This window comes from Hemiscyllium ocellatum, chromosome 25, assembly GCF_020745735.1.
Source record: "Hemiscyllium ocellatum isolate sHemOce1 chromosome 25, sHemOce1.pat.X.cur, whole genome shotgun sequence".
Lineage (NCBI taxonomy): Eukaryota > Metazoa > Chordata > Chondrichthyes > Orectolobiformes > Hemiscylliidae > Hemiscyllium > Hemiscyllium ocellatum.
In genome coordinates, this window is record NC_083425.1 from 54,933,256 (window position 1) to 54,959,279 (window position 26,024).

General features: G+C 47.1%; 1 protein-coding gene across 2 annotated transcripts in view; it reads right to left on the minus strand.

The window, feature by feature from the left end:
• LOC132827693 (protein HID1) overlaps nt 1–26,024 on the minus strand; it is a 129,498-nt gene that overhangs the window by 42,766 nt on the left and 60,708 nt on the right. For both annotated transcript variants that reach the window (XM_060844366.1, XM_060844367.1), the window contains exons 9-12: nt 21,975–22,115; nt 20,861–20,951; nt 12,757–12,908; nt 157–235 (exon numbers count right to left, since the gene is read on the minus strand). In XM_060844366.1, coding sequence (XP_060700349.1) covers nt 157–235; nt 12,757–12,908; nt 20,861–20,951; nt 21,975–22,115 — 463 coding nt within the window. The remainder of the gene's footprint in view (nt 1–156; nt 236–12,756; nt 12,909–20,860; nt 20,952–21,974; nt 22,116–26,024) is intronic.

Consider the following 26,024-nt stretch of genomic DNA (forward strand, 5'->3'; position numbering starts at 1 on the left):
TAGGAGTGTCTCTGGAGTGGGAATTGAACTCAGAACCCGAAGTGCTGCCCACTGAGCCCCAGCTGGTTAGATTGCAAATATCTGTAAGTAGGTCTTGTATTACATTGGGTGACCCAACCAGCAAACTGGAATGCAAGGAGCTTGATGTAGACATACCGTTGACAACAATCGTAAGCAAACAGTCGAACAGTGGCTGGAGTCGCTGGTGCCCACTGGTAATAATCTTGTGAAACACCTGTCGCAAAGGAAAGATCAGTCAAGCGGACTCTGATAGGAACTGCCCTTGCCCATTCCCGCTTACATCATCATTGCCCGTGACATGAAGCCCCCTTTAAAGGTAAAATCCTCACCGTGGAAGTCGGGAACCTGCAAATTCTCAAGCTCCTCTGATTCCACATCACGTCCCTCTGCTCCTCCCCTTCTCCCAATGTTCCACTGATCATCAGAAACCATTCACTGTTATTCTCCTGCACTCACTGAGCCCACTCAAACCCCAGAGGAGAAAGTGAGGACTGCAGAAGCTGGAGATCAGAGCTGAAAATGTGTTGCTGGAAAAGCGCAGCAGGTCAGGCAGCATCCAAGGAGCAGGAGATTCGACGTTTTGGGCATAAGCCCCTCTTCAGGAATGAGGAAAGTGTGTCCAGCAGGCTAAGATAAAAGGTAGGGAGGAGGGACTTGGGGGAGGGGCGTTGGAGATGTGATAGGTGGAAGGAGGTCAAGGTGAGGGTGATAGGCCGAAGAGAGGGTGGGGGCGGAGAGGTCAGGAAGAAGATTGCAGGTTAGGAAGGCGATGCTAAGTTCGAGGGATTTGACTGAGACAAGGTGGGGGGAGGGGAAATGAGGAAACTGGAGAAATCTGAGTTCATCCCTTGTGGTTGGAGAGTTCCTAGGCGGAAGATTAGGCGTTCTTCCTCCAACCGTTGTGTTGTTATGGTCTGGTGATGGAGGAGTCCAAGGACCTGCATGTCCTTGGTGGAGTGGGAGGGGGAGTTGAAGTGTTGTGCCACGGGGTGGTTGGGTTGGTTGGTCCGGGTGTCCCAGAGGTGTTCTCTGAAGCGTTCCGCAAGTAGGCGGCCCGTCTCCCCAATATAGAAGAGGCCTCATCGGGGAGAAGGCCCCAAGTGATCCTTCCATATCCGCCACAAATTGACCTGCAATGGCCCCAAGGGATCCTTCCATATCTGCCACAAATTCACCTGCACTTCCACACACATCATCCCACTCCCTCCGCGACTCCCTCGTCAGGTCCACACCCCCCACCAACCCAACCTCCACTCCCGGCACCTTCCCCTGCAACCGCAGGAAATGCAAAACTTGCGCCCACACCTCCTCCCTTACTTCTCTCCAAGGCCCCAAGGGATCCTTCCATATCCGCCACAAATTCACCTGCACCTCCACACACATCATCTATTGCATCCGCTGCATCCTATGTGACCTCCTCTATATTGGGGAGACAGGCCACCTACTTGTGGAACGCTTCAGAGAACACCTCTGGGACACCCGGGCCAACCAACCCAACTAACCCGTGGCTCAACACTTCAACTCCCCCTCCCACTCCACCAAAGACATGCAGGTCCTTGGACTCCTCCATCACCAGAACATAACAACACGACGGTTGGAGGAAGAGCGCCTCATCTTCTGGCTAGGAACCCTCCAACCACAAGGGATGAACTCAGATTTCTCCAGTTTCCTCATTTCCCCTCCCCCCACCTTGTCTCAGTCCCAACCCTCGAACTCAGCACCGTCTTCCTAACCTGCAATCTTCTTCCTGACCTCTCCGCCCCCACCCCACTCCGGCCTATCACCCTCACCTTGACCTCCTTCCACCTATCGCATCTCCAAAGCCCCTCCCCCACGTCCCTCCTACCTACCTTTTATCTTAGCCTGCCTGGCACCCTCTCCTCATTCCTGACGAAGGGCTTATGCCCAAAACGTCGAATCTCCTGTTCCTTGGATGCTGCCTGACCTGCTGCGCTTTTCCAGCAACACATTTTCACCACTCAAACCCCACCCTTTCCAATTCTGACCTCATCACTCTTATGAACATCAATCTTTTCCTTCCTTTCTGAACTAACGCTCTGCTACATTAACAGAAGGACGTGGGGGAAATGCAGATAAAAGAAGAGAATGAGGATAGAAGACAGCTGCAAAGAATACATGAGTATAGAACAGCAGGGCTGAATGGCCTGTTACTGTTGGTTCCATGTAATATGTTTAATTATTTCAAAGGAAGTTATTTCATTGATATAGCACCTTTATTGGCCTCTCAGGGCATCCAAAAGCATTTGCAGCACCTGGGGAGTGTAGTCACTGACGTAATGTAGAAAGCTCAGCACCAATTTACACACAGCAAGATCCCTCAAGCTTAGTTTGAGGGACTAATGTTGGCCTGGACATCAGGAAACATTATGAGAAATAGTCTTTGTGTTTATGTCACGGAATCACTTCCAACACCGAACAGACAGATGGAGGTTTAAAATCTTTGAATAATGGAAAAATCTGCGGCACTGCCAGTATTAGCTAGAATTTCACCAAGTGGACCCAATGGGCAGGAGGGGCAAAATGAAGGGCATGGCACCACTATACAATAAGGGCAAGAGACAGAACACAAACTCACTGAGGCTCCTTACTTAGCCCCTTCCAAAACACTACCACCTGAGAAGGCCAGGGCAATTCATATAGTTCCATTTTACATCAAGGGTGGTAGTGACCAAACCAGGGATGCTCCGAAAACTATTGGAAAACATTCTGAGAGAACTGATCTCCATCTGAAGAGGCAAGGTTTGATCAGGGAGGCAGCATTGCTTCACCAGAGGGAATTCATACCCTAACAAATTTCACCGAATTTTTCGAGGTGACCAAATGTTTCGATGACAAGTTTGATCCAACATTGTCTCCTGAGACTGAGCCAGAGGATGGCAAGAGGAGGCTGATGGTGTCACTGGAGCCTAGCATGCTGTAGTGAACCAGAGGAATTAATGCTGGGCCCTTATTGCTCATGATATATATAAACAATGTAGAAGAACATGGCGGGAGGGCGGGTATGGTTGATACGTTTGCAGATCATATACAGGCTTGCCAGGTGGATGACAATGAGGACGATGGTTTATTAGATAGATTGGTCAGATGGACAGATCATAGATTGGTAAGCTTAACATCTGTGATAGGTGAGTTACTTGAGAAGGTTCTGAGAGATGAGATATACATGTATTTGGAAAGACAGGACTTGATCAGGAGTAGTTAGCATGGCTTTGTGTGTGGGAGATCATGCCTCACAAATTTATTAGAGCCTCTTCTATGAAGTGACCAGGAAGGTTGACGAGGGCAGGGTGGTAGACATAGTCGATATGGATTTCAGTAAGGCCTTTAATAAGGTTCTACATGGTAGGCTGCTCTGGAAGGTTAGATCGCATGGAATCCAGGGGGAGCTGGCAAAATGGATACACAATTGGAAGGAAGCAGAGGGTAAGAGTGGAAGGATGCTGTCAGACTGGAGGCCTGTGACTGGTGGAGTGCCTCAGGGCTTGGTGCTGGGCCCACAGCTGTTTGTTATCTATATCAATGATTTGGATGAGAATGTACAAGGTATGATTAGCAGATGACACTAAAATGGGTGGTATCATGGACAGTGAGGAAGTTTATCAGAAATTGCAGCAGGTCTTGATCAGCTGGGGAAGTGGGCTGAGAAATGGCAAATGGAGTTTAATATCGATAAGTGTGAGGGCTTGCATTTTGGAAAGTCAAATCAAGGGAGGAGTTTCATGGTGAATGGTGGGGCCTTAAGGAGTGGAGTGGAACAGAGGGATCTTGGAGTTCAGGTGCATGGTTCTCTGTAAGTGGAGTCACAGGTAGACAGGGCAGGGAAGACGGTTTTAGGCACACTGGCCTTCATCAGTCAGAGTATTGAGGATAGAAGTTGGGAAGTTATGTCGTAGTTATACAGGACATTGGTGAGGCTGCACTTGGAGTTTTGGTCACCTAGCTATAGGAAGTATGTTACTAAACTGGAACGAGTGCAGAAGAAATTTACAAGAATATTGCCAGGACTCAGCGGTCTGAGTTATTGGGATAAGTTGGACATGTGGTTGTTATGGGGGACTTTAACTTCCCAGATATTGACTGGGAGAGCTATAGCTCGAGGTCATTAGATGGGTCGGTGTTTGTACAATGTGTGCAGGAGGGTTTCCTGACACAATATGTCGACAGGCCAACAAGAGGGGAGGCTATATTGGATTTGGTTCTAGGTAATGAACCAGGCCAGGTGTTAGACTTGGAGGTAGGTGAGCACTTCGGGGACAGTGACCACAACTCGGTGACTTTTACTTTAGTGATGGAGAGGGATAATCGTGCGCCGCAGGGCAAGAGCTATAGCTGGGGGCAGGGAAATTATGATGCAGTGAGGCATGACTTGGGATGTGTGGATTGGAAAAACAGGCTTCAAGAGAAGAACACTAATGAGATGTGGGGATTGTTCAAGGAGCAGCTACTGCGTGTCCTCGATAGGTATGTACCAGTCAGGCATGGTGTAAAGGGCCTTGTGAGGCAGCCGTGGTTTAGTAAGGAATTGGAGTCCCTTGTGAAAGGGAAGAAGGCGGCATATGTAAAGATGAGGCGTGAAGGTTCAGTTGGGGCGATTGAGAGTTATAAGGTAGCCAGGAAGGAGCTAAAGAGGGAGCTAAGAGAAGCGAGAAGGGGACATGAAAAGTCTTTAGCTGGTAGGATTAGGGAAAACCCAAAGGCTTTCTATAAGTATGTCAAGAATAAAAGGATGACTAGGGTAGGTATCGGTCCAGTCAAGGATAGTAGTGGGAAGTTGTGTGTGGAGGCGGAGGAGATTGGAGAGACATTAAATCAGTACTTTTCATCAGTATTCACTCAGGAACAGGACACTGTTGCTGATGTGAATATGGAATCACAAATAATTAGAATGGATGCCCTGGAAATATGCAGGGAAGAGGTTTTGGGAATATTGGAAAGGATGAATATAGATAAGTCTCCTGGGCCTGATGGCATTTACCCCAGGATCCTATGGGAAGCTAGGGAGGAGATAGCAGAGCCATTGGCCTGGATTTTTATGTCGTCATTGTCAACGGGAATAGTACCAGAGGACTGGAGGATAGCGAATGTGGTCCCATTGTTCAAGAAAGGGAGTAGGGATAGCCCTAGTAACTATAGGCCAGTGAGTCTGACTTCAGTGGTGGGCAAAGTCTTAGAAAGAATGGTAAGGGATAAGATTTATGAACATCTGGGTAGGAATAACGTGATCAGGGATAGCCAGCATGGTTTTGTGAAGGGCAGGTCGTGCCTCACAAACCTTATTGAGTTCTTTGAGAAGGTGAGTAAGGAAGTGGATGTGGGTAAAGCAGTAGATGTTGTGTATATGGATTTTAGTAAGGCGTTCGATAAGGTTCCCCATGGTAGGCTAATGCTAAAACTTCGGAGGTATGGCATTGAGGATACATTAGAGGTTTGGATTAGGAATTGGCTGGCTGGAAGGAGACAGAGGGTAGTAGTTGATGGATTATGTTCATCTTGGAGCGCAGTTACTAGCGGTGTACCACAAGGATCTGTTTTGGGACCATTGCTTTTTGTTATCTTTATAAATGATCTAGAGGAAGGACTTGAAAGCTGGGTAAGCAAGTTTGCGGATGACACAAAAGTCGGTGGAGTTGTGGATAGTGAGGAAGGAAGTGGTAGGTTACAGCGGGATATAGATAAGTTGCAGAGCTGGGCGGAAATGTGGCAAATGGAATTCAATGTAGCTAAGTGCGAAGTCGTTCACTTTGGTAGGAATAACAAGATGATGGATTACTGGGCTAATGGTAGGCTACTTGGTAGTGTGGATGAGCAGAGGGATCTTGGTGTCTATGTACACAGATCTCTGAAAGTTGCCACCCAGGTAAATAGTGCTGTGAGGAAGGCATATGGTGTACTGGGCTTTATTGGCAGAGGAATTGAGTTCCGGAGTCCTGAGGTCATGTTGCAGTTGTATAAGACTCTGGTGAGGCCTCATCTGGAGTATTGTGTGCAGTTTTGGTCGCCATACTATAGGAAGGATGTGGAAGCTTTAGAACGAGTGCAGAGGAGGTTTACCAGGATGTTGCCTGGAATGGTAGGAAAATCTTATGAGGAAAGGCTGAGGCACTTGGGGCTGTTCTCATTGGAGAAGAGAAGGTTTAGGGGAGATCTGATAGAAGTGTATAAGATGATTAGGGGTTTAGATAGGGTAGATACTAAGAACCTTTTACCGCTAATGGAGTCAGGTGTTACTAGGGGACATAGCTTTAAATTAAGGGGTGGTAGGTATAGGACAGATGTTAGGGGTAGATTCTTCACACAGCGGGTTGTGAGTTCATGGAATGCCCTGCCTGTATCAGTGGTGAACTCTCCTTCTTTATGGTCATTTAAGCGGGCATTGGATAGGCATTTGGAAGTTATTGGGCTAGTATAGGTTAGGTAGGATTCGGTCGGCGCAACATCGAGGGCCGAAGGGCCTGTACTGCGCTGTATCCTTCTATGTTCTATGTTCTATATGCTAGGACCTTTTCTTCAGAGCACAGGAGACTGACAGGATGTGTTATAGAAGTGTATAAGATCATGAGAGGCATGGATAGGGTGAATCCACTCAGTCTTTTTCCCCAGGGTTGAGGAATCAAGGACTAGAGGGCATCAGTTTAAGGTTATAGGGGAAACAACAACAGGGAACCTGAGGGGCACAGAGGGTGGTACGCATATGGAATGAGCTGCCAGCAGAAATGGTTGAGGCAGGTACATTAACAACATTTAAAAGGCATTTGGATAAATATATGGATAGGAAAAGATCAGAAGGATATGGGCCAAGAGCAGGACAGTTTGGTCAGCACGGACCAGTCTGGGCCAACAGCCTGTCTCTGTGCTGTCGGACTCTATGTCTCTATCAGTGGCAGATGGAAATGAACCATGAAAGGTGAGAGGTGATGCACTTGGAAGAAACAACAAGAAAAGGGAATCCTCAATGAATGACAGGATATCAGGAAACTTAGAAAAACTGGGGGATCTTGGGGTGCTTATTCATGGATTCATGAAGGTGGCAGGACAGGCTAACAGGGGTTTGAGGAGGCATACAGGACACTTGACTTCATCAGTCATAGCATGGACTACAACACCGGGGAGGTTATGTTATATAGATTTTGGTTTGGCCCCAGATGGAGTAATGTGTGCAGTTCCAGTCTCCGCACCAGAAGGAAGGATGTGATTACACTGAAGGGGTGAAAAGGAGATTTACCAGGAGATTGCCTGAGATGGAGCACTTTAGCAATAAAGAAAGGTTGAATAAGCTCAGATTGTCATCTTTAGGCTGAGGGGGGACTTGATTGAGGTATTTAAGATTATGAGGGGCAAGGACAGGATAGATAGGAAGCAACTGTTCCCCTTATTCCAAGGATCACCTGAAGTCAAGTGAAAGGCGGGATGTTTAGAGGGGATTTGAGGAAAATATTTTTCATTCAGAGGGTCGTAGGTATCTGGAATACACGACCTGGGAAGGTAGTTAAGGTAAGTAATCTCACAACCTTTAAAAAGTTCTTAGATGACCGCTTGAAATGTCACAACATTTGGGTTATGGGCCAAGCACTGGAAAATGGGAATTGTGTAGAATTAGAGCAACTTCATGTCAGTGCAGACTCAATGGGCTGAAGGGCCTCTTCTCTACTATAGAATGTTATAAGAACACCATCCCCTGCAAGTTCCCCTCAAAGTCATTCACCATCCTGACTTGGAAATATATCTCCATTTCTTCAGTGTCACTGGGTCAAAATCCTGGAACTCCCTCCATCAGAATGTTGTGGATATATCTACATCCAAGAATGCTGTTTGTTATCTGTATCAATGATTTGGATAAGAATGCAGCTCACCATCACCTATTCTAGGGCAATTAGGGACAAACAATAAATGCCCAGCCAGTAAACCCGCTCCTATAAATGTATAGGCAAAAGCAGAGGGTATCCAGTAGCTAGGGGAATAGGACAGAGAGAGAGCATGGACCTAGTACAGAAATTAGTAATAAGGAGCACAAAAGCAGTCAACCTCAGACTGCTCTTGGTTCCATGCATTAGTGATGATGGAAATAGAGCAATGAAACAACAAAACAGACAGGCTGTGCAGGAGAGACAGCATCAGATTATTGCAATATTCGGACCCATTCTGAGAAAATGGGAGCTGTATAACTGGAGGAGTTACACGTCACCAGGGCCATACTGTGGTGGGGATGTTTGCTCGGACTGTTGTTGTTGCTGTTGGAGGGCAGGGGTTGCTTGAATTAGTTTGGAAGGACGATGAGGACCTTCATCTAGATTTGGAGGGAAGGGGAGCAAAGCTGAAATGGAAGACAAGAAATTAAGAGTGTGACATTAAAGGAGAAAGTGAGGTCTGCAGATGCTGGAGTATCAGAGCTGAAAATGTGTTGCTGGAAAAGCGCAGCAGGTCAGGCAGCATCCAAGGAGCAGGAGATTCGACGTTTCGGGCATAAGCCCTTCATCAGGAAACCTGCTGCGCTTTTCCAGCAACACATTTTCAGCAGAGTGTGACATTAAAACCAACATTGAAACGTGGCTTAAAGGAAGGCTGCAAGGACAGCTCAGACTTCCTTATTACAGGTTTTTCAGACAGATAATTCAGAAATAAGAATGGAGGGAGTTACTATATTGGTTAAAGGAACAATTACAGCTGTAAGCAGGGATGTTATGATAGTTGGGCAAGTCAACCTTATTAATGCAAAAGGAATCTCGAGAGCGGATTCTTAATTCAGGAGGCTGTCCAGGTTGGGCCCCTATTGTCTTGAAGAAAAAAGGCTGTGCGGAAACCTCATTGAATTCTTCAAAATGATAAAGTGGGTTTGAGAAAATGTTTCCCTATGTGGGGACTGCTATATCTAAGGACAATTACAATAAGAGAGAGACCAAGAAATCAAACAAGGAATCCTGGAGATATCAGCAGGGCTGTCAGAAACTGGGGAGAGAGAAACTGAGTTAATATAGAGTCTGGTGTGACTTTACTTCAGGGACAGTTTCACAGATGCTGCCGAACCTGGTAGATACTACAGCGTCTCCAGGATATTGCTTTCAATTTTAGGGAATTGAGAAGAAATTTCTTTAGCCAGAGTGCAGCGACAAAGTGAAAGTTGCTACCACAGAGAATGGTTAAATCAATGATATTGACAGACTCAATGGGAAACCGTACCAAGATTTTTTTTAGATTAGATTCTCTACAGTGTGGAAACAGGCCCTTCGGCCCAACAAGTCCACACCAACCCTCCAAAGAGCAACCCATTCCCCTACATTTACCCCTCACCTAACACTACGGGCAATTTAGCTTCACCAAATCACCTGACCTGCACACCTTTGGACTGTGGGGGGAACCGGAGCACCCGGGGGAAACCCACACAGACACGGGGAGAATGTGCAAACTCCACACAGTCAGTCGCCTGAGGCGGGAATTGAACTCGGGTCTCTGGCGCTGTGAGACAGCAGTGCTAACCACTGAGGGAGAAGAGAATAGAGGAAGAAAGATGGAAGAGACGGGAGTGTAGTATTAATGCCAGCACAGACTGGTTGGGCCAAATGGCCTGTTTCTGTCTATGTCAATACAAATACACAAATCTTTTCAGTCAGTACATACTGGTGCTGAAAGTCAACTGATTATACTCAAGAAAGTGGGTGAAGGGACTTCCATGAAGATACTGGCTGGTGTTGCAGGGAGAAGGCAAACTGGCTAGTAGCCAGGAGCATTGACCATCTTTAAATACAAGGCTACATATCTGCTGAGAGTGCACCATGGACTGTGTTAATTAGTTGATCACCAAAGTATATTTTCTATTATTTCATCTATTATTTCCAAAGTTACATTGAGTCGCGGTTGATTTAGTTTCTTTGGAGGATTGAAAATCTGAAAGTGTGAAATCTAGTTGCACAATTCTTTCCATCCGTGAAATTATTCTCTTTTTGAAAAATAAGTTATGTTCTCTGAGGGGAATCATAACACCAAGTAAATCACAGGTCAACCAATCAAACTTCCGAGGTGGGAAAGCTATTGGGAAAAGATTGAGAGGACAGAATCACTGGTAATTCAGAAAGGGCATGGATTAACCAAAGATAGCCAGTCTGATAAGGCAAGGTTGTTTCTGACCATGCCCCCTGAACCTTTTTTTTTAAAAAAGGAGATAATAAGGGGAGTCAATGAGGGTAGTCAGGTGTAATCTCCAGAGACTTTTCACAATGTACCTCACATGGCAAACTGGTTAGAAAATTAAAACTCCAAGAAACCAAAATGGAAAATTGCAGCCAAAATCAGCTCAACGACAAGCAACAAAAACATAATCACTAATGTGTGTTTCTGTGACTCGAAGACTGTTTCAATAGTATTCTGAAGGGCAAATTACTCCCGTAATCCTGAACATCAGGGTTCTAACTTAAATGTAGAAGGGATGCTTAAGAAGCTTGCAGGTGATATGAAAATTGGTGTTGCGTGGTTGATAGGGAGGAAGAAAGTGGTGGATGGTTGACAGACATAAATGCATTGGTCAAAGAGGCAAAATGAAATTCATTAAGAAGAGAAAACAGGACAAGGGAATCTGTGGTAAACGCTCAGATACTGAGATGTGTGAAGAAACGGAGGGACCTTGGAGTGAATATCCACAAACCCATCAAGGTAACAGAGCGTGGGACAAAGTTTCCTTTAAAAGTTTAGGCATTGAAAGTAAGAGCAGAGTAAGAACAGAAACAGGTAAAACATCAGTGAGCCTACAGCAAGATTACTACAGCCCGTTCTGGTCACCGCATTACAAAGTAAATGTGACCATATCAGAGCGAGCACAGACGGGATTTTCCCAGAGTGGAAATAGTTTCCTCCCACAGTCCAAAGATGTGCAGGTTAGGTGAATTGGCCATGCTAAATTGCCCGTCGTGTTAGGTGAAGGGGTAAATGTAGGGGAATGGCTGTGGGTGGGTTGCGCTTCGGCGGGTCGGTGTGGACTTGTTGGGCCGAAGGGCCAGTTTCCACCCTGGAAGTAATCTCATCTAAATCTAATCTAATCTAATCAGTTACTAGGAGACTTAAATTTAAGGAGAAAAGGAATGAGGTTAAAGAGATGTGAGAGGCAAGGTTTTATCTTGTACATAGAAGGTGATAAGTGCTTGGCAAACACTGCCAAAGGAGCTAGTGGAGGGAGATACCATCGCAGCTTTTAACAGGATCCTTTACAGATAATATGAATATGCAGAAAACATGAGTTTACAGACAACATAGAGGCAAAAAGTTTTTAGTTTAGGCAGACATCGTGGTGGGCCGAAGGGCCTGTTCCTGTGTTATACTATCCTTTTTCTTTTCATTTGTGAGGTTATTACCAGGGCTGGAGAATGATGGTTACCAGGAATGATGGGATAGATTCAGGATGCTCGCTTTGGTCCGAACGAGGCTGAGGAAAGCTTTAACAAAAGTGTAAAAGAAAAATAGGTACAAGCACGGATAGGGTAAATAGCCCAGGTCTTTGTCAGAGGGTAGGGGAGTCCAAAACTAGAGGGCATAGGTTTAAGGTGAGAGGGGAACGACACAAAAAAAGAGACCTAAGGGGCAACTTTTTCACACAGAGGGTGGTACGGGTATGGAATGAGCTGCCAAGTGAAGTGGTGGGGGCTGGTACAATTACAGCATTTAAAAGGCAATTGGATGGGTATATGAATAGGAAGGGGTTGGAGGGATATGGACCAAGCGCTGGCAAATGGGACCAGATTAATTTCGGATATCAGGTCAGCATGGACGTGTTGGACTGAAGGGTCAGTTTGCTCTAAGAGTGGAGGGGGCAGCGATTGAAGGTAATTGGTGGGTGATTAAAGAGGGGTTGTGGAGAAACTGGGAGCCTGAAAGGATGGCAGAGGCAGAAATTCCAATCTCGCTTAAAAATATAATCTAACATGGCCTTGAAATGTTGTAACCTACAGGAGTATGGAGCAAGCATGGGCAAGTGGGATTAGGCTGGATGGCCTTTCCATGGTTAGCACAGACAAAGGTTTCAGTGAGCTGCTCCTGGTCAGACCTGTCTCTGACTTGGTGTGCCTTGGCCAAGGGTTACATTTTGGCTCATGTCACAAAGATAGATCATTCGGTGACGACGACACCGGGATTTGAGAAATGTTGCTGTGCACAGTTTGTTTACTTTGCTGCATTACAACAGTAACCTCCATTTCAAAGGTACTCCGTTGACAGGAAAACAATTTGGGATTTCCGAGACTTGTGAAATGTGCTAGAGAAATGGTGGCTCAGTGGTTAGCACTGCTGCCTCACAGCGCCAGGGACCCGGGTTCGATTTCAGCCTCGGGTGACTGTCTGTGTGGAGTTTGCACATTCTCCCCGTGTCTGCATGGGTTTCCTCGGAGTGCTCCAGGTCCCTCCCACAATCGAAAGATGTGCAGTTGAGGTGAATTGGCCATGCTAAAATTGCCCACAGCGATGTCTAGGTCAGGTGCATTAATTAGGGGTAAATGTAGAGTGGTGAGGGAATGGGTCTGGGTGGGATAGTCTTCTGAGGATCAGTGTGGACTTGTGGGCCAAATGGCCTGTTTCCACACTGTAGGGATTCTATGAAATATGTTCCTTCTTTTCCATTTGCAAATTTTTTAAACAGGATTCAGATTCTCAAACTACCTGTCTAAGAATTAACCTCACGTTCTCTGGATTACTAATGCAGTACCATAACCACTCCATCATCACACTGAGGAGGCTTACAATGATAAGGAGATCAGCATGGGTTCCAGTGAACACTGGGATGTCCATAGGCACACGGACTGAGTACGGCTTGTTCAGTCGGACACCAAAGTTGCGCTCTCCACTGAGAAGCAGGAGGATGAAGACCCCAATGTGCATTAATCCCACCCGAGCTGCAAGACAAAAGGAAAAGCAACGGTCACATTTCTGTCTTTGCATGTGTTCACCAGCTTTTCTGTCAAAGAATGTAGCAAACCCTCCAGTTTTTCCAGAGCTGCCCTCCCAGTGCTTCCTCCATGTGGCAGCAAAGGCATGTTCTAGCTGCTGGCCAGACACTACTCCTCCACTGGCTGCTCTAGCACCTGACCCCTCTTGTCCCACTGCGTTCTCTGGCTCTTACTCTGCTTCATCAGTCTCACATCGTAGTTATCAGACATTGCAGATTTAAAGTTCACTCAGTGAGGTAATTTTTAAAATAAATCTATGCAAGTCTTGCATCTGATTTCATAGTATTTTGTGTCAATGCTCCATAGAACATAGAACATAGAAAAATACAGCGCAGTACAGGCCCTTCGGCCCTCAATGTTGCGCCGACCGAATCCTACCTAACCTACACTAGCCCAATAACTTCCAAATGCCTATCCAATGCCCGCTTAAATGACCATAAAGAGGGAGAGTTCACCACTGCTACTGGTAGGGCATTCCATGAACTCACAACCCGCTGTGTAAAGAATCTACCCCTAACATCTGTCCTATACCTTCCACCCCTTAATTTAAAGCTGTGTCCCCTTGTAACAGCTGACTCCATTAGCGGTAAAAGGTTCTCAGTGTCTACCCTATCTAAACCCCTAATCATCTTGTACACCTCTATCAAATCTCCCCTAAACCTTCTTTTCTCCAATGAGAACAGCCCCAAGTGCCTCAGTCTTTCCTCATACGATTTTCCTACCATACCAGGCAACATCCTGGTAAACCTCCTCTGCACTCGTTCCAATGCCTCCACATCCTTCCTATAGTATGGCGACCAAAACTGCACACAATACTCCAGATGCGGCCGCACCAGAGTCTTATACAACTGCAACATGACCTCAGGACTCCGGAACTCAATTCCTCTGCCAATAAAGCCCAGTACACCATATGCCTTCCTCACAGCACTATTTACCTGGGTGGCACCCTGTTCACGAACAAATCGGTTTACTAACAGGATTGTACGTAAAATTTTGCTTCAACGTACATACGAAATTCAAGGTACGAACGAAGGTTCGAACGGAAAAAGCCCGTGTGCGACCAGGTAGTTTCACAGTTCTGCTTTACTATGCGCTTGTTGAACGCAAAAGCTCTCGGGCCCCGCGTGATCTCATTCAGTTCGTCTTTGGTGCGTGCGCTGTGAACAGCGTTTGTTGCTACTTCCAAGCATCTTACACTATCCGAACAATGGGAAAAATTGGTTTCTCGGTTCATGAACTGGGTCCTGGAACGGATTAAGTTCGTAAATCGAGGCGCTACTGTACTAATATAAAATACCACAAATCTCAAATAAAATCACAAAATGCAAGTAAGGGAGTCATCTGTGGAGAGAAAAACAGGTAATCTTATATCAGGTGATAGATCCTGGCCCAGAAACATTCTGGTTCTCCACAGAGTATTTTCATACTCTGTGACATGAACGTTACTTTCAGCAAATATTTGCAGCCGCCTCATCTCAACGTGAGGAGCTGTAACGAGTGAAATCCTGCAGGGATCTGCAGGAGCCTCAACTATTCATTGTTCATATTAAATGACTTGGAGGAAGGAAATGAATTGATGGGAGCTACATTTGCTGGTGCTAGGTAAGTATTAAACTGTGAAGGGGGCACAAAGAGTCAGCAAAGAGATATGGAGAAGTTACATGAAAGGGTAAAAAATTGGCAAATGTAAGTGTAATCTGGGAAGATGTGAGCTTTGACAGAATGAATAGACGAACAGCATATCAGCTAAATGGGGAGAGGAGGCAGAACTCAGAGGGACCAAGGGATCTGGGAGCCCTGCTACACGAATCACAAAACTTTGTTCTGCAGATAGAGCAAGAGATTACGGGAAGTCAAATGGAATGTTAATGTTTATCGAAAGGGGAATGGAATATAAAAGTAAGGATGGTTTGCTGCGTATGTGTCAAGTATTGGTGTGGTCACATCTAGAGTGCTATGCACAGTTTTGATTTAGAAAAGAATATAACGGCGTGAGACGCAGTTCAGAAAAGGTTCGCTCAATTGATAGTGGGGCAGGGGAGTTATGAGGAAATGAGTCGAGAGTGTGGTGTGGGAAAAGCACAGCGGGTCAGGCAGCATCCTGCTCCTCAGGAATTCCTGACGAAGGGCTTCTGCTCGAAACGTCGATTGGATGCTGCCTGACCCACTGTGCTTTTCCAGCACCACACTCTCAACCCTGACCTCCAGCATCTGCAGTCCTCACTTTCTCCTCGTTATAAGGAAATGTTGAACAAGCTGGCAGTAACTGGTTCGAAGAATGCGAGGTGACCTTATAAAACATGTAAGATCGTGAATGACCAAACAAGGTGGATGCTGCAGGAACATTTTGATTAGATTAGATTCCCTACAGTGTGGATACAGGCCCTTCAGCCCAACCAGTCCACAACAAAGAGTAACCCACCCAGACCCATTCCTCTCTGGCTAATTGACCTAACCATATAGCAATTTAGCACAGCCAATCTACCTGACCTGCACATCTACCTGACCCGACCTGACTGTGGGAGGAAACTAGAGCACCCGGAGGAAATCCACACAGACACGGGGAGAATGTGCAAATGACCAGAATTAGGGGACGGTGTTTAAAAATAACAGGTCTCCCACTTCAGAAAGAAAAAAGGATTCTTTCCTCTCAGGGTGGTGAGTATTTAGAACTATACTCCACAGAGTGCAAGGCAGGGCTGATGAAGACATTTAAGACACAGGCAGATAGTTTCTCAACTAACAAAAGAGATCAGTCATTTCTGAAGAAGCAAACTCAAGAGACTGAATGGCCTACTCCTGCTCCAAAGTTGTATGTTCATATGTGTTCCAGCTTCTGTCAAGGACAGATTGGTTTCTGGAGACAATATTGAGCTTCATAACATGACAAGGCAGTACTGATGGGGACAGGTCTGTCCCTGTATAATACTGGGGTACAGTACTGCTGGGGGCAGGTCTGTCATTGTATAATACTGGGGTACAGTACTAGTGGGGACAGGTCTGTCACTGTATAAACACAGCAGGCCAGGCAGCATCCGAGGAGCAGGAGAAATCAACGTTTCGGGCATAAGCCCTTCTTCAGGAATGAGGCTGGTGTGCCAAGCGGGCTGAGATAAAAGGTAGGGAGGAGGGAATTTGGGAGAGGGGTGCTGGGAATACGATAGGGGAAAGAGGTGAGGGTGATAGGCTGGAGAGGGGGTGGGGGCAGAGAGATCAGGAAGAAGATTGCAGGTCAAGAGGGCGGTGCTGAATCCAAGGATTGGGATTGAGATAAGGTGGGGTGAGGGGAAATGAGGCTTATGCCCAAAACATCGATTCTCCTGCTCCTCGGATGCTGCCTGGCCTGCTGTGTTTTTTTAGCACCACATTTTTCAACTCTGGTCTCCAGCATCTGCAGTCCTCACTTTCTCCTCCCTGTCACTGTATAACACTGGGGTACAGTATTGGTGGGGACAGGTCTGTCACTGTATAACACTGGGGTACAGTATTGGTGGGGACAGGTCTGTCACTGTATAACACTGGGGTACAGTATTGGTGGGGACAGGTCTGTCACTGTATAACACTGGGGTACAGTACTGGTGGGGACAGGTCCGTTACTGTATAACACTGGGGTACAGAATTGGTGGAGACAGGTCCGTCACTGTATAACACTGGGGTACAGTACTGGTGGGGACAGGTCCGTCACTGTATAACACTGGGGTACAGAATTGGTGGAGACAGGTCCGTCACTGTATAACACTGGGGTACAGTACTGGTGGGGACAGGTCCGTCACTGTATAACACTGGGGTACAGAATTGGTGGAGACAGGTCCGTCACTGTATAACACTGGGGTACAGTACTGGTGGGGACAGGTCCGTCACTGTATAACACTGGGGTACAGTACGGTGGGGACAGGTCTGTCACTGTATAACACTGGGGTACAGTACTGGTGGGGACAGGTCTGTCACTGTATAACACTGGGGTACAGTACGGTGGGGACAGGTCTGTCACTGTATAACACTGGGGCACTATTCTGGTTGGTACAAAGCCAGTCTGCTGATGAGAGTTGTTCCAGTGGTGCACTGGAGATCATTTTGCCTTGTTGTGTCAGCTTCACGGATTATAATCCACATTTGTAATTGCAGCTAACAATGTGAAAACACCAAGATAATCTAACTCTGTGATGACCACCTAGGGCCAGGGGCAGGAGACTGAGATAACCTCTCTGCGTGCCTTCACAATATTACTATGGGAGATTTTACATCGACACGAATAGACAGTTGGTTTAATGCAGTCTCAGTAAACAGGCAGCCCAACATGAATCCTATCCAGCTCACAACCAGGCACCAAATACAGTTACATACATGTGGGAGATGCTGCAAGGAGATGATGATGCAGTCAGAGGTCAATTCATTTCTGCCCTTTCAAAACAGCCTCTGACTGCAAGAGTATTGAACTGTGTGAGGCTCCCTCCTTTCATTCAGCCTGAGGCCTGGGTATCAGGAATGGCACTGAGTCCTCTGGAAGGGGACCACAAGAAATACAATGGGTGAGGGAATAAGCCAGTGAGCTGGGAGCAGGTCAAGGAGGACATTCTCTCTCTTCCCCACAACACCACTGGCCCCTCAAGAACTACAATCAAAATAGCATAGCAGGCCCTCCAAACACTCATTGTTTATGAGAGGGAAAGAAGAAACAGCGAGAGAGAGAGAGACAGCGAGAGAGACAGCGAGAGAGAGAGACAGCGAGAGAAAGACAGAGCGAAGGACTGAAAGAGAGCGAGATTTAACAGAGACATACAAGATAATCAGAGGATTAGAAAGGGTGGACAGTGAGAGCCTTTTTCCTCAGATGGTGATGGCTAGCACAAGGGGACATAGCTTTAAATTGAGGGGTGATAGATATAGGAGAGATGGTATAGGTAGGGGTGGTGGAATGGCCTGCCTGTAACAGTAGTAGACTCTCCAACCTTAGGTGCACTTAAGTAGGATAAACAAATGGACGAAAATGGAATAGTGTAGGTTAGGTGTGCTTCAGAACAGTTTCACAGGTCAGTGCAACATCGAGGACTGAAGGGCTTGTACTGCACTATAATGTTCTGTGTTCGCTGTGTGTTCTGAGTGAGCGTGCCTGGGTGTGCACACTCTTGCGAGGGGGGGGGGGAAGAGAGAGAGCGAGAGAGAGAGAGACTGAGGAAATGAGAGAAAGCGAGAGTATGTGTGGAAGTGAGGGATTGAGAGCATGTGGATCTGAAGGAATGTGGCAATGAGAGAGTAAGTTGGTGTAAGTGAGTAAAAGAATATGGTTGTTGGGATACTCTGCTGGAGGTGTGCATGTGGGGGGTGGGAATGAAGGCGTGACAGAGATTGTGCAGGCATAACAACAGATGTGAAGAAAAGAGGAGGAGGAGTGAATGTAAGGGATGTGAGGCAATGAAAGATAGAATGTGGGTAGGCACAAGAGAAAGCAAAAGTGAGAGATAGAGAGAGAGAGAAAGAGAGAGAGAAATGAGTGAGTGAGGCTGAGAACACACGAGAGACCTCTGAGACAGAGTGAGGCTCACACACTCCCACCTTACCCCTCTTCTTCTCCCTCGCCAAATCCCTTGCAGAAAGCTCTCCACAAAGCAGTCTGGGAGAGGGGGAAATCCAAGGCGGAAAGGCAACCCACTTCTAACCCCCCCTTTTATAATGAAGCCCAGAGGCCAGCTTGAAGAATGCTCCTCTGGAGGCAAATGTAAGATCAGTGTTAGTTAAACCCAAACCTTAAATCCTCCCCACTTTCCTCCCACTTCTCTGGTGACCAGGGTTTGGGGCCTAGTTTCTCTCTAATTAGTTCTGTTTCTGAACTGAAACAGCAACAAAAGGTTTCACGAGTTCACTCAACTGCTTGGTGCTTCTCAAGGATCACTCTTATTAATACACCTTTAATTGATCAAGTTATTCCCTTGGAATTGTTTTTTGGTTTGAGTTTCGTGTTTACTGTTGCACTAAACCTCAATCACAGGGACCCCACTCACCAAGTAAGAAGAAAAAGATGAAATCTGCCCCCTTTCCAAGATGTGAAAAGATTTAACAACTCTGGTTTAACACTCATCCAGGCTCCCGCAGCACTGCACTGCACCCTAGTGTCAGCCTCGGCTCAAAGGCGAGAGCAGGATTTGAGCCTGGAACTTACACATTCGGAGGTAGGAATGCTACCGACTAAGGCGCAGTGAACAAACTAATCCAATACACCTGGTCCAGCCATTACTCCTGAGCTTTTAAATATTGGCACAGCAGCCCTCTGCAAAGTCACTTCTAGGTGTGCCCCTGCAATCCGGACTCTCCCCATGCCTGCTGTATTGGATCTGTCAGCCACATGACCCTCGTGTGTAGCTGCCCAGCTCCAACACAGACATAAAAGATTGTAGATTCCGGAGGCTGAGTTGGGCACAGTGGGATTGGCAGGATGCCAATGTGAAACCATGCCAGATCAGTGTAAGATCAGGCCACACCCCTCCACAAACCAAAATGTTCAATCCCAAGTCCCCAGTCTCCCTCAGTTCATCACCTCACCCCCAGTCTTGCTCAATGCCCCACGCCCCCAGTCTCACTCAGTACCTCCCTGCACCCCCAGTCTCACTCAGTACCCCCCTGCACCCCCAGTCTCACTCAGTACCTCCCTGCACCCCCAGTCTCGCTCAGTCCAATAGCTTCACTTCTTTTGTTATTCATGGGGTTCTGGACAGACATGAGAAAGTGGATAAGCTGCCTTTAGAAAAACCAAACCATTGGCGAAACTATTTCAGACAGAAGCTAAAACTCATCCACATTATTAGATTAGATTACTTACAGTGTGGAAATAGGCCCTTCAGCCCAACAAGTCCACACCGACCCTACCCACCTAGACCCATTCCCCTACAGCTAATACCACGGACAATTTAGCATGGCCAATTCACCTAACCTACACAACTTTTGGACTGTGAAAGGAAACCGGAGCACCTGGAGGAAACCCACGCAGACACGGGGAGAATGTGCAAACTCCACACAGAGAGTTATCCAAGGTGGGAAGTGAACCCAGGTCGCTGGCGCTGTGAGGCAGCAGTGCTAACCACTGTGCCACCGTGCCGCCCACAGGCCCACAGGCCTGAACTCACCAAAAAACAAGTCATAGCAGGTCAAGGTAAATTCTCCAGCTACCATCGTCAGATTTAATCCCAGGCATCTGGAACATTAGTCTAGTATCACATACCCTTATATAAGAATTATTTCCACAAAGACAAGTTTAACAATCAGGTTGACTGAGCTCTGACTTCTTTCGTTGGAAAAAAGGAAGAAAGAGAGGAGACCTAATTGAGGTATACAAGATAATGAGAAGCATAGATAGAGTCGATAGCCAGAGACATTTTCCCCAGGGCAGAAATTGTTAACACGAGGGGTCTTGGTTTTAAGCTGTTTGGTGGAAAGTATAGAGGGGATGTCAGAAGCAGGTTCTTTACACAGAGAGTTGTGGGAGCATGGAATGCATTGCCAGCAGCAGTTGTGGAAGTGAGGTCATTGGGGATATTTAAGAGACTGCTGGACATGCATATGGTCACAGAAATTTGAGGGTTTGTACATTAGGTTTACCTTACATGAGGATCAATGGTCGGCACAACATCGTGGGCTGAAAGGCCTGTTGTGAGCTGTACTGTTCTATGTTTTATGAACAACACCAGTTAGACTAGCAAGCCAGTGTCATCTCAGGATGGTTGCAGCATCCAGAATAAACCCCGACAGCCACCCAGTGCTACTTCCCAAAACGCCTCAGCACTCTCTACTTCACCCAAACGGGCGAGTTCCCATGGGAGGTTTTACCCTTTCACCTCAAGCTACTCTGGAGACTGGGAGTGAGAGAGCACCGCAGGTTGTGGAGAATAGGCCAGAGGAGAGCTTACATTGGTCAGCTCGCGCATCATTCAGATAGTACAGGATGGGCACCAAGATATCCAGGACATCGCTGCTCTTCAGGGCATAGAAAAGGAATTTCTGCAAAAGGAAACCCCAGGAGAATTATCGAATGGCAGACTTTAGAAAATCAAAGCACTTGAACAGTCTCTCCCCTAGTCTCACTCAGGGTCCCCTTGTCACATTCTGTGCCCCCGCCCTCTCCCTGACCCGGCCTCACTCAGTGACCCCCATACTGTGCCAGAGTCTCACTCAGTGCCCCCCAGTCTCACTCAGGACCCCCCACCCCGTGACCCCCAGTCTCACTCAGGACCTCCCCAACCCCTCCCCCAGTCTCATTAGTGCTCCCCGCCCCCTCAGTCTTGCTCAGAGCCCCTCCCGTGACCCCCCAGTCTTGGTCACAGCCCCCCCGTCTCACTCAGAGCTACCAGTGACCCCCACCCCCCGTCTCATTCAGAGCCCCTTGCACCCCCTCCCCCACCCCATCTTGCTCAGGGGCCCTCCGTGACCCCTAGTCTCGCTCAGGCCCCCACCCAGCATCCTACCCTAGTCTCACTTAATGCTCCATGCCCCCCAGCCTTGGTCAGAGTCCCCTGTCTCACTCAGAGCCACCTGTGACCCCCCCCCCCCCCGTCTCATTCAGAGCCCCTTGCACCCCCCTCACCCCATCTCGCTCAGAGCCCCCCCGTGACCCCCAGTCTCGCTCAGAGCTCCCTCCACCCCGTTATCCCTAATCTCACTCAGGGCCCACCCCCACCCCCACCCCACGCCGTGACCCCCAGTCTCGCTCAGGCTCCCCCTTCGTGACCCCCAGTCTCACTCAGGAACCCCCCCATGACCCCCTGTCTTGCTCAGGGATCCCCGCCCCCTCCCCCAATCTCACTCAGTGCCCCCCGTGCCTCCCCAGTCTCACTCAGTGCACCCCCGCGACACCCCAATCTCAATTAGTGCCCCCCCCAGTCTCACTCAGTGCCCCCCCGCGCCACTCCCAGTTTCACTCATTGTGCCCCCAGTCTCATGCAGTACCCCCTGCGTTCCCCCCCCCAGTCTGACGCAGTGCCCCCTCCCCTAGTTTCTGTGCCCCTGCCAGGGCTGGGGTCCTACCTTGTTGAAATCACAGAGTTTCCAGAAGAGCACCAGGAGCTCCTGATGGAACTGGATTTTCTTGGTGGAATTGGGTAAGTATGTCTGGAGCAGTGGGTTGTTTAGCAAACGAGCCAGACCTTTCAAAATAAACTGGAAATCCTGGGAAGCCAAAAACAAATGCAATCATTCACAATCATTCAGTCACAGACTGACTGCATCAGAGTAATTCCCAGACAAACTCCCTGTCAGTATGCACTTTATTACACCATTATGTAATAATGTCACCTATCCCATATTTAGGCAACACTGACAGTTCACATATAAAGTTCAAAGTGAGCGCTCATAATGTGCACAGTTCCACATGCATCTGCCTTCGTCCTGTTCTGATGCTGTACTTTCTGTGTGCCCTTTGCTGGTTTCTGTACTGTTTTCTGTCAAAACTATACACAGTGATATCCTGTACACTATAACATTCCTGATGAAAGGCCTTTGCCTGAAATGTTGACTCTCCTGTTCCTCGGATGCTGCCTGACCTGCTATCCTATGCATTATCCCTCACACTGGTGCTAGCATTAGATTAGATAACTAACAGTGTGGAAACAGGTCCTTCGGCCCAACAAGTCCACACCGACCCGCAGAAGCGCAACCCACCCATACCCCTACATTTACCCCTTACCTAACACTACGGGCAATTTAGCATAGCCAATTCACCTGAACTGCACATCTTTGGACTGTGGGAGGAAACCGGGGCACAGTGGGAGGAAACACGGGGAGAATGTGCAAACTCCACACAGTCAGTCACCTGAGGCGGGAATTGAACCCGGGTCTCTGGCACTGTGAGGCAACAGTGCTAACCACTGTGCCACCGTGCTGCCCATTGTCTCTTGTCGCTTGCTCTTGCTGCCACAGACTAACAGCTTCAACACACAATCGTATAATAGCATCTTTAGTGGAGCTCTATTACCACTTTAACTCAATCTTGAATGGCCACAGCTGTGGCCTATCCAAATTTAATCCGGAGCAAAGCACTTGTGTGACAAAAATGAATGGTTTTATGGTAAATTCAATACAGGGAACATCACAGGGGTCAGTGGGAACACCAGTACAAGGCAATAGGGTGAACACCAGTGGCTCCGGTTTTAGAAGTCTGTGTTTCACATGTACACTCTTCTATGCCCTTTGCCATGACTTGCAGCATTCTCTCTAATATTTTTTCCCTCCTAGGCCTGTGCACAACATCGATCTTTGGAACCAGAGATCAATACTGTAGTATGATGACTTGATCATTTTGCATGGAACCTGATACATTATGAATTTGTTTACAGTTCCTTGCTGAGATATTTCATATGTAGGACTCTAATTTTGTTATGGTTAAACCACTTCACTGAAAATTCAGTCTTAGAGGTTTCACAGGCTCAGTGCAATTTCTTCAGCTTCTATCGCAAACAAGTTCTTCAATTGCTTTGCAATTTCTGTTTTTGTTTTCACCACTGAGGAAGCTTTAGAGCTGAGATTTCACACATGGAAAATTACCCCGCCAGTATCTGGCAGAGCCATTTTCCTAAGGTTAATGTCAGCCAATTTGTTCACTGCCTTCCACGAACAGCCTAATGACAGTCCAGTAATATTCATCAACACTTCTGTAAGAACATATGCATTCAAAAGATATGTTCCTATCTTCTTTAATCCCTTTGCTCTTCAGCTGTTTTCCAATGTTTAGATCTTAGATGGTGACCTTATCACTTGCTCCATCAATGCCTATATCACAAGTATACAACCCAGCATCACTTTTATTCAGGTCATGTACTAGAAAATAACGTGATTTTCTCGCAGGTAGTAGTCTATATTTGTCACCTTTTGCCAGATAGGATTGACTTTGGACTTGGATATCTCACACACGATTCCTCTGCCTTCCCAACAATGTCATCCAAGATTTTATGAAGGCCCCAGGCCTTGCCTTCACTTTAATGGCAGTTGTGGTTTGATGATTTACTGAGTCATGGTTAAATACTTTTCCGCATTTTCCCATTGCAATTGCAGGTTAACCGTTCAGTAACACAACCCACTTTTTTTTACACCATCCTGGTCACTGGAATGCAGCAACAAACTCCCTTCTCCATGCTAAAGGAGCATCAAGCTGAGTAAACTCACAGCATCGAGTGTTGCTGCTTCCTCCAGCAGCTTTCTTATCCTGGAGAACTTGTCTGAAATGTACCAGAAGAGATTAACTTTCAAGGAAGCACTGATTTGTTGGTCTGCAATGTCAGCAGTCGATCTTCCCCTGTCCTCTGGTTTAACTTTGTGATTGTCCGGCCAGGATGAAGCCTTTCAGCTTCATTTCATATTTGTCAGTGAGCGGGTTAGTATCAGAGTCACACAGTATGCAAACAGACCCTTCGGCTCAACTCATCTGTGTCAACCAGACATCCTGATCTTGTCTCATTCGCCAGCATTTAGCCCATATTCCTCTAACCCTCTCCTATTCGTGTGCCTATCCTGGTGTCCCTCTTTGTTCTGTGTGTATGGAACTAGTGATAGTTGGTCATGTCCTTTGGTAGATAGTTGATGCTCATGTATCCTGGTGACTAGTTTCCTGCCCGTCTGCCCAGTGTAATGTTTGTTGTGATCCTTGCAGGGTATTTTGTATAGATGCTTGTTCTGCTGGCTGTGGGAATGGGGTCATCTAAAATCATCAGGAGCTGTTTCAGTGCGGTGGTAGGTTTGTGGGCTGCCATGATGCCTGGGGGCCGGAGTAGTCTCCTAGTTATCTCTGAAATGGCTTTGATATATGATAGGGTGACTAGAATCTCTGGGCATGTGGTGTCTTCCTGTTTTGGTCTGTTGTGCAGAAATTGGCAGACTGCGCTTACCGGGTATCTGATTCCTGAACAATGAACCAAAGCAGGAAGACACCACACGCCCAGAGATTCTATCACCCTGCCATAGATCAAAGACACTTCAGAGATAACTAGGAGACTACTCCGGCCTCTAGGCATCATGGTAGCCCACAAACCTACCACCACACTGAAATAGCTACTGATGAACTTAAAGGACCCCATAACAACAACCTGCAGAAAGGACGTCATATACAAAATACCCTGCAAGGACTGCACCAAATGTTACACTGGGCAGACGGGCAGGAAACTAGCCACCAGGATACTTGAGCACCAACTATCACTAGTATCCATACACACAGACAAAGAGGGACACCAGCTCAACTGGGACAAAACAATCATCCTGGGACAGGGTAAACAAAGACACATGTGGGAACTCCTAGAGGCCTGGCATTCAGACCAGAACTCTGCCAACAAACACATCGTTATGGACCCCATTTACCCACCTCTCAGAAACAGAACCGGAAATGATATCGCCCACTACAACAAACTAAGCTACATAAATAGCAAGCTGGACAGAACACTTGCACTTCACCGGAGACTCGCTGATGATGTAAACGAGCATGGTGACGAAACGCCCGAGAACAAACCCACCAGCTCAGTGAGCAAACCAACAACCCGAGCCTCAAACCTTCTCCAAAATCTCAAACTTGATTCTCATCCTTGATTTTCAATTTGACAGAGACCTTCTCCATGCTTCCCAAATTCCAAAAGACCATAAGACATAGGAGTGGAAGTAAGGCCATTCGGCCCATCGAGTCTACTCCGCCATTCAATCATGGATGATGGGCATTTCAACTCCACTTTCCTGCATTCTCCCCGTAGCCCTTAATTCCTCCTGACATCAAGAATTTATCAATCTCTGCCTTGAAGACATTTAGCGTCCCAGCCTCCACTGCACTCTGCGGCAATGAATTCTACAGGCCCACCACTCTCTGGCTGAAGAAATGTCTCCGCATTTCTGTTCTGAATTGACCCCCTCTAATTCTAAGGCTGTGTCCACGGGTCCTAGTCTCCTCGCCTAATGGAAACAATTTCCTAGCGTCCACCCTTTCCAAGCCATGTATTATCTTGTAAGTTTCTATTAGATCTCCCCCTTAATTTTCTAAACTCCAATGAATACAATCCCAGGATCCTCAGCTGTTCCTCATATGTTAGACCTACCATTCCAGGG